General features: G+C 35.6%; 1 protein-coding gene across 1 annotated transcript in view; it reads left to right on the top strand.

Annotated features, from left to right (window-relative positions):
- The window catches only part of VWA8 (von Willebrand factor A domain containing 8), a 174,600-nt gene that overhangs the window by 30,424 nt on the left and 129,546 nt on the right, over nt 1–14,630 (top strand). Inside the window, exons 5-9 of the mRNA XM_027888842.1 lie at nt 2,947–3,114; nt 4,986–5,150; nt 5,551–5,600; nt 5,923–6,031; nt 8,987–9,091. Coding sequence (XP_027744643.1) covers nt 2,947–3,114; nt 4,986–5,150; nt 5,551–5,600; nt 5,923–6,031; nt 8,987–9,091 — 597 coding nt within the window. The remainder of the gene's footprint in view (nt 1–2,946; nt 3,115–4,985; nt 5,151–5,550; nt 5,601–5,922; nt 6,032–8,986; nt 9,092–14,630) is intronic.

Consider the following 14,630-nt stretch of genomic DNA (forward strand, 5'->3'; position numbering starts at 1 on the left):
AGTTCCGGGCAGCTGTTGTTGCCAGAAGCTCGATCCTCTGCAGGCTTTGGCCGGTCCCACTTCCTACAACAGATAAAGCTGAAGTAATGACTCAGAGGATGCATCGTAGTATGCCTAGCAAAAACTTACTAAACTAATTACCAATCAGAATGCAGAAATAGTGTAGTTCAGCGAGATTAGTTCAGCTGTTCTGGTCCTAAGAGCAGAACTTTATGCTGCTTTACACAAGAATTTTAGGGGGGTAGATGAAGTGTGCATTACTTCATTGTATTCTGGACAAAAACTTCCATTCTTTCAGATAGGCTTTGAAGATAAATAAATGAACACAGTTTGGTAGAAGACCAGTCAGGGTACTTTAGAACCTAGGTTATGGTCATAGGATCATTGCTATGGGGTGTCTTTGATTAAGAAGTAAAAAACATGGTTGTGCATTCAGTCTTTCCTGAAGCTGATTGTAAAAGGTATATATGGGTAGACAAAGATGATTTGTAGCATATCTTTTGAAATTTTATTTTCCTGAGAAATAAAACTTTGAATGAAAACTTCAAACAGTTTCCAAGCTCTGTTCTTGATCCTGATGGTCAGTGGTCAGCATAGTGTAGTAGGCTGCTTCTCAAGATTGCACTGCTAATGAAGAGTATCTTCTTTCTTGAAGTTAATGATTTTTATGTAATTCCTAACATTCACTGTCAGCAGTGTCACCCCTACAGCAGATGTCCTACAGTTCAAGAAAGAGGTTTGTGTTGATACTGGAAGCCTGTTATTTCAGCAAGCCTTCATCCATAGTGTGCGTGTCTCAACATGAGTCAACAAGATTCTATGGATACTCAAAATATTTTGAAACCATATGAACAGAATGTGTATTTTCCTCTGCCTAGTAAAAATCAGTCATAAGGTCTTCACAGACTTATAATGTGCAGAATCCAACCAGCTTGGCAAATAAACTGTTTGTTAAAGTGTATTCTGGCTGTATTTCCAGGCTGCGTTTAGACAAAGTAGCATTTTGTTCATGCCAGGTATTGGACTGTCTGGTGGAGACTCAGGTTTTCTATTCAAGCAGGTTGGAGCAGATTTTTTATTTGACCAGTGACCTTCCTAGGGAAGAATGTTAGTAGAGAATTTGTCCTTGGTATACATTTTAGGGGATAAGGAGAGGGGTATTTTATGTTGCCTGTTAGTAGAGTACAATATCCTCAATGAACAACAACAACAAAATTCTTTGCTTTTTTAAAGAATTGGTGGATCAGTGGAAGAGAAATAATCTGAAGATTATTGCTTGTTTTAATGGGTTTATTCTATGCTCCTCAGATACTGATTGTGAGGCTAGATATAAAAATACTGTCTTTCTAAGAAAGGAAGTTGATCTGCAGATGTGTATCAGGATTTAGGAGTGCCTTTTTTCAGTAGTGTTTGCCTGTGTCCGGATTAGATACATTAATGATTAGGAATTATTTTCATCTTAATAGCAATGTGCAAAGCTTATGTTATGGCTAATTTGCCAGTTGTTAGTTATGCTTCTAAACTGGACATAAGAAGCATCTTAATTAATTAGTCTTATCATTTAATGTCTTCTTCTTGGATGGATCTCTGATTCAATTGGATTCTTTATACCACAAAGCAATTAATTTGTTGTGCAGAACTCTTCTTTGTCTCTAGTTTATCCTTGTGCATCCTTTATACATCTGCTTTCATATGTAATTTTGGGGGGTTATTTTTGTATTCTGGTGCTTCTCCATTATTCTTTCTCATATCTTCCTTCTTTCTCTCTGACCCAGTTTTCAGCATCTATTGTATTCATCAAAGATTTCCATCTAGCATTATATGACAGGTTCTTCTGCAGGAGTTTATAGGAGACATGATGGGAAGAGACTTCATTTGTCTCCCTTTGCAACTGTGCTTGTGACTAAAATTGTATTTAAATGTGATAGGAATGCAAAGAAAGACTCTTTGATGCCTCCGAATGTGCTCTGTGCCCAAACATGCCATGTAGTTATCTGATTAAACGTCTGCAAATCATAAGAGCACAAGAATGCATTGTATTTCGGAGTCTTTTACTGGGCAGTAATTAGGAATATTAGATAACAAGTGCATTAATGTACTTGAGTGAATGTCATTATAATAAGGTTGCACAAAATCACCAGCACAGTTTAGTTTTACATTTTGGCTCGATGTTCTGCACTTAGATAAGCAGCCATATGTAAATAACAAATAAACTTGAAAAGAAATAATTTTCTATTCCTGAGTCTCCAAAAGATTATCAAGTTAATGGGTGCATTTTTTATTCTGTTTTTCTAGAAGACCATATTCAGTTAGGGAATATACTTCTAAATATTTTAAATTTTTTCACTTTTAAAAAAGCCTTATTATTTATTAGTACTGTTATGTTTTCATCATCTGTGTTTGGTTTCAATAGATTTATAATCTAATCAGACTGAGCAATGTAATGAGGATGTATTATGCAGGTACATATTCTGAAAAATCCAAAGGAATACCAGACTTTTTTCTAAATATTTTAATATAATTGTCAACATGTGAAACCACCTTGATTTTATGTTTTCTGCTTATATAGCTATCCCAGAATTGTTAAAATACCCAAAAGTGAAAAATATTACATGACAGCATAAAGAAAGGATACCACATATATTAATATATACTGTGTATACACTAAAATTCTGCAAAGTTTTATATTTTCTTCTGTTGGTACAAAAAGTAGAACTTATTTCTGTCAATCCCTATAATAGTTAGGAGATAAAAGTCCAGCTTATGAACGTGTAGCACTGTTAAGGTGCGCCTCTTCTTGATCACTACTGATGTGAATCTTACTGATTCTTACAGAGAGAAGCACTGTTTTGGGAAACCCTTGGAGGTTCTTTCTCAGCAGAATTTAATGAAATATGGAAAGTTTGATTCAATTATAATATTGTGGGGTTTAATTTTTTTTTAAAGTGCGCGGTTCGTGCAGCTACCGAAGGCAGAATCCTTGTTCTGGAAGGCTTGGAGAAGGCTGAGCGGAATGTCCTGCCAGTGTTAAACAATTTACTGGAGAATAGGGAAATGCAGCTTGAAGATGGTCGTTTTCTCATGTCTGCAGAGCGTTACGACAAACTTTTGCAGGTATGCAAATGCTATTTGGATTTTCCTTTTTCTTTTTTTTTTTTTTTTTCTACTCTAGATAGTACTGGAATACTGTTGTGAAGGGGAGAGTACTTATAAGTCAAATGGGGGAAATCTCACCCAGGTTTCTGTTTTTTTTTCTGGAACGTTGCATGGAATGAAGTAGGCAGGGTGAGCTATGTGGAAATTCAAACTACTGTTTTCAAAACCCAAAAGTTTTCATTTGTATCTTACCTACACAGGGAAAAGAGTAGTCCATGTTAAGCTTGTATGAAGTATGTATGTTTCTAAAACATGGAAGCCACAATGTGAGAATAACTAAAATATACTTGTGAAAAGATATTTAAGTTGAAATTTTTCCCATGAAGTTCTGATAATACTTCAACATTGCAATAGCCTTGTTGCTAAGCCTTTAAAATGTTAGGATACCAAACGAATGAGGTCAAGATGAGTGACACTGTATTTTTCATTTGTGCACTGGTGCTGTTTTGCTTTTAATTTGCAAAAGTATATGTAAAGAGCAACCTAAACTATAGAAAATGGTTAGATGGATAGGAAAAGGGATTTTACTCAGTAATATCCTTTTTTTTTTTTGACAGTTGCAGTAGTGCTTTGCATCTTACTTTCATGTACTGTAGTTGCCAGTCACGTACCTGTCAGTCTAACATCTGCTTGCTCATGTTTCTGTCGGCCATACCCAACTGTGGTTAGGTATATAATTCAGACCCATGTGGCACAGGAGGGAAATGTGCAATAAGTCTTCTGTTGTTGATCTCAATTGTATGAAGTTACCAACTGTGCTGAAGTAGCATAGTGAATTTCTAAAAATATATCATTATTTCTTATGCCTCTCATCTGTGGTTAAAATTCTTCTGATCCAGACCTTTTCCAAAAATATTTTTATAATATTTAATTAGTAGATGCACTTATTGGAAGCATTATTATTATATTTCAAAACTAAACTTTGAAAATGTAATTGTATTTAAAGACTGAAAATGAGAATTCAAACTTAAATTCAGTTGCAAAACATTTTCTTTCTCCTATTGAACACTTTTCTAATGATTAAATGTTTCAAAATGAGGGCCTCAGGCAAACCGCTAATAGTTTATGAATTAAATAAATCACTTTCTACAATACTAAATCTAATATTGTTGCATTATTGTTTGGGGAATATTGTATTATATAAACTAATGTTCATTTTGTTTCTCCTGTGTGAATAATTAATGTGCATCTAGGTCTGAGGGAAATGTCTCATGTATGGTTTCAAGGAAGGCTTAACTGTGATGTGGAAAGATACAGACTGCATTTTTGGATATAATTAATCCTTTACTTGACAATAATACATAAAGGAGGCTAGTTTTGTATTATTTAATATAATACAGCATAATTTGTAAATGGAAGTTTTAAAATGGAAATTTTAGTTGCCTTTACACTTGTAATAGGGGAGAAGAAGAAAAAAACTTATTCATGGTAACTCTAATATTTTAGAGTAAAATAATTTTTGTGGTCTGTTTATTTTCTGTTCTTCATAAAAACAGTCTTATATTGGTACCTTTTTACATGATGTAATATAAGGTAACATCCCAGAAGGCATCACCATCTGTGGGATTTTTGGTCAAATTGCTACAGGCCTGAAAGCTATACCTAATCAAGCATTCTTTTTATGTTCATTTTGGAAAAATGTGTTTTTATGTTCCACAGATTTGACCAGTTCAATGCTTTCTAGCTGCTCTGAATGAAAAATGAGAACACTACCATGTTTAAGTTGAAGGACCAGTGCTGTTAATTGATCTGGAGCTTAGTCATCATAAGTTTTTAATGATATAATGTGGTTTTTTTCTCTTTTTGTTGCTTTATTTTAATTTATTTAGGATCATACGAAATCAGAGTTAGATGCATGGAAGATTGTTCGGGTCAGTGAAGATTTTCGAGTGATAGCACTGGGCCTGCCAGTACCTAAATACTCTGGTAACCCTTTGGATCCACCCCTTCGCTCTCGATTTCAAGCTAGAGATGTTTATCATCTGCCCTTTAAGGTGAAAGTCATAGCAGAAGATTGGATTATTCGTACTGAGTAAAGATAATGTTTTGGTGTTATGTTTTACTTACCTCACCTATGAAAAGAATTACTGAGTAATAAATTTATCTTAAAGTACATTTTTTATATTTTCATATTTAATAATATATTCCTGAGATCCAGGCTTAGAGTTGCCATGGAACGCTGCAGCAGCAAAGTAACTACCATAAAACATAAAAACCTAAAAGAAAGAATTTGATTTTTTTTCCTAAATAAAATTAATTCTGTGACAAGGAGTGAGTAGAATCCTCAAGTCTAAATTAGAGGGAAAGATAGAAAATGCCTTATATATCATGACCTGTGACCCACAGTATGATCCTAAAATTAATTTATTCTGTGATTTTATGTTCTATTTTCAGGACCATCTTCAGCTATTATATTCAATTGGATCAAACATTTCCACAGAGAGGTAATTTTTCATAATTAAAAAAAATTGAATAAATGAATAAGCGATGTCCTTTCAGGATCCCGTGCTATTTTTGTTTCTCTATCACTGCATAGAGACGAGAACTGAAGAAATTATGTAGTGTGTGTGGGTATATGCTCACACAGCTTTTTGTATGCGGCCTTCAGATAATGAGTCCTTTAATGCTTTAGAACTTCAGTTACACCTTACTTGTTTGCACTCAGAAATAGTTCCAGCATCTTTAACTGTATTTAACTTTTTATGCTTTAGTATTTTAAATATAGATAGAATGTATAAAACTCTGTAATTACTTTTTCCTATGCAGAATTTCTCAGCTCCTGTCTTTTGCTACAACTCTCTGCTCTCAAGAATCTTCTACGCTGGGACTTCCAGATTTTCCTTTAGACAGCTTATCGGCTGCCGTTCAGATTTTGGTATGTGCATACACATGCTGTGAAACTGTATGGGCTTAAAATTTCTCAGAATTAGACCTGGTTTATTCATGTTGTCAGAAGAAGATTTAAATGAATATTTAAAAAAGAAAACAACCGAAAAAACTAAGAATAGTTTGAGGAAGAAAAGTCTCACTCAGATATCTCTGGATAATATTTTAACCGAGCATATAGCATAATATTGAAGGATGAAGTATGGTATGACATAAAATTTGTGCTGTGATTTAATGTATCAGTGCTCAATTTATTTTTTTCCCCTTCTGGTTAATCATCTTACCTGACTTCAGGGGCATCTGTGGTTTACCTGGTGGCACTCAGGTAGTCAGGGGGGAGAAATAAAAATCACAACTTAAAAGTGCTTTGGATTTAATGTAATGCTTTAAATCAGATTGATTGCATTACGAAGACACTTACTGTTCTCCACTGGTATGCTAAAGGACCCAAGAAACTATTCCAATGTGGGTAGAGGAAACAGTTACGTTGTCTAAGATGAAGCCTGCATTAGGTCTTTGGGTGACCTGATGGATTTAGAATAAACATGGAAATGGAAGGTTATGTGAAGAGGCAGGTTGTGCACCCTTGAAAATGCAGTGCTTCCTAGCAGCTACTGTTCATAGGGAAATACACAACTGTACAGCTGCTGAGTTTACAGTGACAGATCAGGCAGGTCAGAACTAAAGCTTTGGCAGTCTTTCTGCTTTCCCAGATAGTCCTTGGTCTCTTGGACTTTATAATTACATGGTAAAAAAGCCAAAGTCAAAATGGAAGGTGCCTCCTGAAGGGAGTCAGGGAGAGGAGATCTGTATGAAGAGAGAGAGGGGTTGGTGCCCTTTTGCATGCAGGAAGATATGGTGAGCCTAGGAGAGTAAAGTACAAGGACAGTTTCTTAAAGCCTCTCTCCAAGGTGCAGGAGTCTGTAGAAGGATCTCGGGATAGTTCTCTGTTGTCTCATGCGCAGTCATTCTACCTATGGCACTGCTCAGCAGCAGATCACTTTCTACATATTTTATTGGATTATATACGTTGAAACATACCAATTACTTGTGTTACTGTGGTGCTCAGTCCCCTCAGTTGTGCTGGATACTTACAGACATAATTTATTTTCTGAATTTGTGATCCTACGTTAGATGTAGAAGTGATTAAAATTCAAGTTCAGTGAAATGAAGCAGTATTTGGAGGGCTTTAGGAAAGAAATACGTGTTGAATTTTAAAATAAATTGCAAATTTTTATTCCTTGAGCCCCATAGTGAAAAATTATTTTTAAATGAATGCCAGATGGCTTTCAGAGTAACAAAAAGAAAATGAGCCTTAAGCTATTACCTAAACTATGGAATGAAGGAAGCATTTTATTTTACATTAGAGAATGTAAAGTGTTACCGTTGTATGACAGTGTCTGTTTTTGTTAGATGAAAACTGTTTCTTTTAGAATTAGGTTTAATCACTTGGTTTTACAGGCTGACTGTTCCCAGTGATTGCTAGCTACAGCATTTTTCCTTCATATGCTGGGTCAGTGCCATCCTCTGCTTCTAGCTTGGCTGGTTTAACTGTTTAAAAGTGTGGAGGGAAGGAGAGAATATACTGTAGCGAGTAGTTTCTTATCTTCTGTAGTGGATTCACAAATTCCCAAACCATATCTCTTGGCCTGAAAACTCCTGCCTGCTGAAATGGACAATTTTTTCATAGGAACCTGTTCTGAAAAGGCTAATTTTATACATGCCATTGTAATTATTATTCATTTGAGATAATGTGGACAAATTACATGGTACGTCTTTCTATATAGATGGAAGGCTTTTAAAATGCAATAAAGGGCTCCCTGATCCTTGAAGCAGTACATTTACTACAGTGCAATAAATGGTTTATTTTTACCTTTTTTTTTTTTTAATGTGCAACATTATAAGTAATATAAATCTATTACTGCTTATAAATATAAATTGAATTATGCATTTAATAGAATATGTGTCTCCTGGTTTCATTTCCAAGGGACTTTTTTTCAGTTGTATATATTCAAGTGTATAACTGAAAATCATTTGGTTTTATTTGATTAAAATATTGGCTTTGATGAAGGCTTAAAAAGATAGTGCCAGTCAAGTGACTGCTTTTCACTAGTGTTACACACAAGTAGTCCTTAAATATTTGCAAGTCGTTATTGAAGCAAACAATCAGTACCTAACTAAGGCAGTTTGAAACACTTTTTTCATACCAGGAAAGGCATTATGCACAGTTTCTTGAGTAGTCATAAATTCATTTCTCTTTCTTTCTCTGTTAATGCAGCAAAATAATAAAATCTTTGTCCAGTTCGCAGCACCTGACATAAGAGTTAGTACTTAAACTAACAACTTCAAAAAAAAGTAAAAAACCTAGTTGTTTTCAGTTTTGTGTAGAAAGTGAAAGCACACTTAGTAACGTATTTCAAAACAGAACAGTTTTAATCAAGCTGCTCAGAAATTTCTATGAACAGACTTGTTAAATAGGATCTGTACAATAAAATAGAATCAAAATTAAATCCTCTAAATTTCTGTGAATGTACACATCATTGTGTACACAAGTAGATCCTTACTGTAGTACAGATTTCTTGTCATACTGATTCTTTTCTAGTAGTACTGTGAAACTCAGTTACTGGTAGTGGGATTTATCTCTCTTGGCCGTATATGTCTTTTGGTATCTGAGCCAGTCACCTTAACTTCCATTTATGCACAGGAAAGAAAATAAATATTAGGACATAGTTCTTCTATTCTACTTTGGACATTGACATTATAATGAATTACACCTGAGAGATTTCTGGTTTGATATTTAATTGAGTACTGTTTGTAGCAATATACAAATACACATTTGTATATTGCCCTTTTAAGTTCAAAGCTATATAGGATTTTTTATTTAATGGCTGCTGACAGAATGAGCCTATAATTTTTTTAATTTGTATTTTTAAATTTTAATTAGGATTCCTTTCCTATGATGTCAGTCCAGCGTGTTATTGACCGGCTTTACCCCTATAATATTTTCCTTGGAAAGGAAGGCAGGATTGCAGTCAAAGACATGTTAAAAGTAAGTATTGCACATTTATATTGTAATTCCAGGGAGTGATGGATTATGGCAGTAGTTCTTTGACTCATGTTACTTTACTGGTTCTGTATAAATAAAGAAATTTAAAGTAAACTAAATGGTTACATTATTGCTGATACTTAAAACCTTCATAATACTATTTTTTAAAACCTTCATAAACTAATAAATTTTGTTATAGTGAAAGGTGAAGCCTCTAGGTTCTCTGGAATATTTAGACCTCAGTTAAATGCTCCAGAAGAATCCTCATTATATAATAAGTGGTTAATTAACTTGAAAGTAGCTCCTCATATGGTTAAGGTAGTTACATTCTTAAAAAAACACCTCTGACATTTGACTTTTAAGAGGAGATACTAAAAGGGCTTTAGATACGACATGCACAAAATACATCCAATATAGCGTGATTATAAAATTATAATGGTCTATGGATTTGTTTGGTGTTAGCCTTTTTTTGCTTTTTGTTGGTCAGTTCTGTTTTGTTGGTTTGTTGATGTTTTGTAATAGTTTACAAAGTCTAATTGTACTGGGTTATTCCATTTATCCTTTCAAAGCATAAGCACAGTGTCAACCTTCTTTCATTTTTTTATATGTTAAGGGATTATGTATGTTGTTGAATATTAGCATTCACAGATTAGATCATCTTCCAGCTCTATCAGTGCTAAAAATTAGATGTTATATGAATGTATGTATTTGGAAATAACCAACCTTGTGGCTAACTATTGAATTTTTTTGTTTCCCTAAAACCAAATTTGTGTGTCAGGGAAATGTTTCTAGCCCATCTCTACTGACACCCCCCCATCCATATACTACCTTTTTGCTTTGGAGTTCGATCCTCTATTCCATGTGTAACTAGGCTGCTCTCCTACTTGTCTTCCTGGGTTTTGGGATGGACAGTCCTTGCATTTGAAGGACATTGTCCTGAATGAGCTGCTAGTTTTCTGAACTGTCAAAGCTGACTCCTCTGGGGTCTTTCCTACCACTTCTCTGAAGAAGCCAATATGGACTCAAATCCAGTATCTGAAGTCATTTGTCACTTGCCCTCATCACTGCCCCTCAAGATTTTGAATTCCATTATTTCATGGTTGCTACAGCCAAGGCTGTGATTGATTGCCACATCCACGACCAATTGCTCCTTGTTTGTGTATGGCAGGAGCTGTCTGTGCATCACCTCTCCCTAACCAGTGCAGTGCCTGTGCTGAGACATTATTCCAGGCAGCCTCAGAAATGTAGATTGATCAGTTCTGTGGAGAAGGACATGAGGGTCCTGGTGAACACGAGCTATCCATGAGCCAGCAGTGTGCCCTAATGGCCAAGAAAGCCACTGGTATTCTTGGGTGCGTTAGGAAGAGCATTGCCAGCAGCTCAAGAGAGGTGATTCTGCACCTCCACTCAGCTCTGGGGAGGCTACATCTGGAGTATTGTATCCACTTCTGTTCTCCTCAGTACAAGAGAGACATGGAGCTCCTGGAGTGAGTCCAGCGGAGGGCAATAAGCAAGCATCTCTTGGGAGGAAAGACTCATGAGGAGCTGGACCTCTTCAGCCTTGAGAAAAGATGACTGAGTGGGGACCTCATCAATGTCTCTAAGTATCTGAAGGGAGGGTATCAAGAGGATGGAGCCCGGCTCTTCTCAGTGGTGCTCAGCAATAGCACAAGAGTCAACAGGAAGAAACTGATGCACAGGAAGCTCCACCTGAACATGGGGAAGAACTTCTTTCCTGTGCAGGTGACAGCACTGAAACAGCTTGCCCAGAGAGGTTGTGGAGTCTCCCTCGTTGGAGATACTCAAGAACCATCTTGACACAATCCTGTGCCATGTACTCTAGGATAACCTTGCTTGAGCTGGCAGGTTGGACCAGATGACCCACTGTGGTCCCTTCCAACCTGACCCATTCTGTGATTCTGTGCCACACTGTGTTGCCCATCCATCACAGTTCAGGGTAATTAAAGTTGCCCGTAAGAACCTTCATCTGTGTGATGTGTCTGTTTGCAGAACAGTAACCGTAATTTCTGTTCTTAATAAACCTCTATTTTAAATACTTTGTCACTTTGTTTACCCCATCAATTATAGGTGTTGAATGTCTTTGTGTGTAATTGCATCAGCTTCCTTCATTCTTTATTTCTTTTATTTTACTTTGTGTTGTACATGCTTTTGCTTCCTGGGTAAGACAGATTGATTTGACTTATACAATCTCCTTTCTCAATAATAATCTACTTTTAAATAACTCATTATTACATTTTTCTGTGTTAATTTTTTTTTAAATCTTCCTCATCGCTACTTACACAAACTTATATTTATTATGTCAACAAGTACATGTAATCTTATTTGGAATTTTATTCTATTTGCACACAACAAATCTTGTTAAGCAATCAACCTTAAGAAATACAGAAAATAACTGATTGTATTGAGGACCATCTGTTTATAATGATATTATAATAATAGCAGCTCAAGAACATTGATACATTATTTTTTCTATTCTGTAAGAATGGTGAGGGAGTTGAGTGTAGTATAAGAAAGGTGATTTTTTATTCTGCCTTTCTACAGGTTTCCTAAGAGTGTCCAGCTAATAACTGCCACTGAACACTTCTTTCTGTGTAAAAGACTAGAATTAGGAAAAGCTCATCTTAAGTGGGAACTATCAAGAGTTGAAAAAATAAATACTGGATGTGTATTCAGACTCATGGATTAATTTTTGTGTATTCAATCACTTTTTAACATTGGCTAAAATTTAAAGAAAAAAACCCCCACAAAAACTTAGGCATCAGAGTCAGGGACAGATACGGGGACGTAGTAATATAGCTGATAACGTATCCTGATTTCAGGATGTCTTCCCTTGCAGTCAGTCAGCTATTGGAGTTGAGAAGTGAGAAAGCCAGTGGTTATGCCAAAGAGCTAGTTTTGGCAGGTGTTAGACACTGTGCATATTTCTTGAAGAGATCGTATTCTCAAGTCTTTCCAGATGTTATCTTCAACTTGGGGAAAATTCTTTTGTTATAAACCTACTTGCTTACTGAGAGTACACTGAGATATAGGTATTATTTGTAATTCTTATTCTCACTAATGAAGTTATGGGAAATATTGACTTATACCTTCCCTCTGAGTGAATGTAGTTTTTTGGGAGTGTTTGTGGATAAGAAGCTTGATGTGACCCAGCAATGTGTACTTTCAGCCCAGAAAGCAACCATATCCAGAGCTGCAGCAAAAGCAGCATGGCCAGCAGATTGAGGGAAGTGAGTCTACCCCTCTACTCCTCTCTGTTGAGAGCCTACCTGGGGTACTGTGTGTGGGTCTGGAGCCTCTTACAAAAGAAGGATATGGACCTACTGGAGTTAGTCCAGAAGAGGCCACAAAGATCAGAAGGCTGGAGCAGCTCTCCTGTGAAGACAGGCTGAGAGAGTTGGGGTTGTTCAGCCTGGAGAAGGCTGTGGGGAGAACTTACAGAAACCTCCCAGTACCTAAATGGGGTTTACAAGAAAGCTGGAGGGGGACTTTTCATGATGAGTGTGGAAAGCCCCTATAGGACAAAGGGGAATGGCTTCAAACTGAAAGAGGATAGATTTAGATTAGATATCAGGAATAAATTCTTGACAGTGAGGGTGGTGAGGAACTGGGACAGGTTGCCCAGAGAGGTTGAGGATGCCCCATCCCTGGAAGTATTCAGTGTTAGATTGGATGGGGCTTGGAGCAACCTGGTGTAGTGGAAGTTGCCCCTGCCTATTGCATGGGATTGAAACTTGATGATCTTTATGGTCCCTCCCAACCAAAACTATTCTGTGATTCTTCTGGTGTTAGTCTTAGATATGTAAACATGCTTTGAAATCTAAATTTCTTGATGTATGGATCTGATTGAAGTTAAAACCTCTTGTGGGCTTAACTCTGTCTATCAGCTAACTATTTGATATGAATATAACTCCTTGTTTCAAACTAGTTAGCATAAAAAAAGGTGTTTAAGGATGCCACACTAATCCAGCATCAGCAGTAGTCTTCAGAGTTGCTTATCATACAGAACATTTGTACAAGTGCTAGTTTGCATTCATTAGTTTATTAGCTTGCAACAGACAAGAGAGAAGTACCAAAATAAACTTGAGAGTGATGTGCATTTGTTTACCCTTATTTGAAGTTTCTGGACTTCTGCAACTGTATCAATTTGTATTCTGATTCCTAAAGATGATCCTTAACTTAGAAGTGCGTACAAAGTAAAATGTGAATTGGTTGGAGTTCTGGCCTTTAAAATTATTCTGTGCTTGCATGAAATACTGGCATGGCAAATTATTTTGACTGACGGATGAACACTTGAAATATGATTGTAAAAAGTAAGTAAAAATGTATTTAAGGTTTTTCTCTGCAAGACTGAGATATGGAGAAATCACTGCTTTCAAGAAAAACACTTCCAATTAAATTATCTCAAACAATAAGCTTAAGCACATGATGTTTCTCCAACAATATCAAAGTTTTCTTTTCTCTGTACTACTGATTTTTTTAAAACTGGTCATCTTCATTTAGGTTGAGTTTGATGGCTCATAAGAGACTCCAACTTTTCTATAGTAATTTCTTCCTTATCCCATAAACATTTAGTGTTTTACTTCAGATTCATCGGATATTTTTGGTTTGCTTTTTTAATTCTCACATGCATTTCGTGTGCCTTTTTTAACTAGTGTAGGAAACATCCACTGTTTGGACTTTTTTACTGTTTAATCAGGAGAATCTTTCAATGAGATTTTAGAAATAACATATAGATCAGATTTGTCTTAATAAATGGGCAAGACCATTTTAGCCTATATCCAAGCTTTTAACTTCATTCTAAGGCCCTTGAATTTTTCTTCATTTTTTTCATGCTTTGATTAATTCGGTGTTTACTGTCTTTATCTTGTATCAAATAAAGCTTTTTTGTTCATTTTACCTATTTTTGTATTACTTTGTATTGTGGCCTAATAGTTCGGAAAACTGGAATCTTATGCCTTGTGTAGACAAGAAATAATTCTTCAGAAGAATTCTATTCACTTCTAAGATATTTCTTTTGCAAATTTTGTTCTAAGGAAGGATTTGTTTCTCTCTTACTCCTTCCAAAGTATTTTATCATCTTTAGAGTTTTGCATTAATGGATGCTCCTAGTGCCAATACATACCATTGTAATGGAATCTGTCAGACTTCATCTGTTTATCCATCCCATCTTGCACTTGTAGTTCATATTTTGCTTCTTATGAAGCAGTTCAGTTCTCTTATTCATTGGAAAATTCTCTTTCCTTCCCATGAAGAGAATCTTTCAGCCTTTGGATACCTCTTTTGTGTAGCTTAGCTGCCTTGTGGGTTCAGCAGAGTGGTCATCTGCAACTACTACTCATTTAAACTCTATTCCTTTGACCAGCAAGATTGCCATTGTGTTCTTTGCAATTTCCATTCTGAGACATTACCAATCATTAGATACTTCCAAGTAGTCAGAATTCCTCTTTTTTTTTTTTTTTTTTTTTTTTTTTTTTTTTTTTTTTTTTTTTTTTTTTTTTTTTTTTTTTTTTTTTTTTTTTTT

The sequence above is a fragment of the Empidonax traillii genome, unplaced genomic scaffold (assembly GCF_003031625.1).
Source record: "Empidonax traillii isolate 1590-97213 ecotype Southwest subspecies unplaced genomic scaffold, ASM303162v1 scaffold247:size2371522, whole genome shotgun sequence".
NCBI lineage: Eukaryota > Metazoa > Chordata > Aves > Passeriformes > Tyrannidae > Empidonax > Empidonax traillii.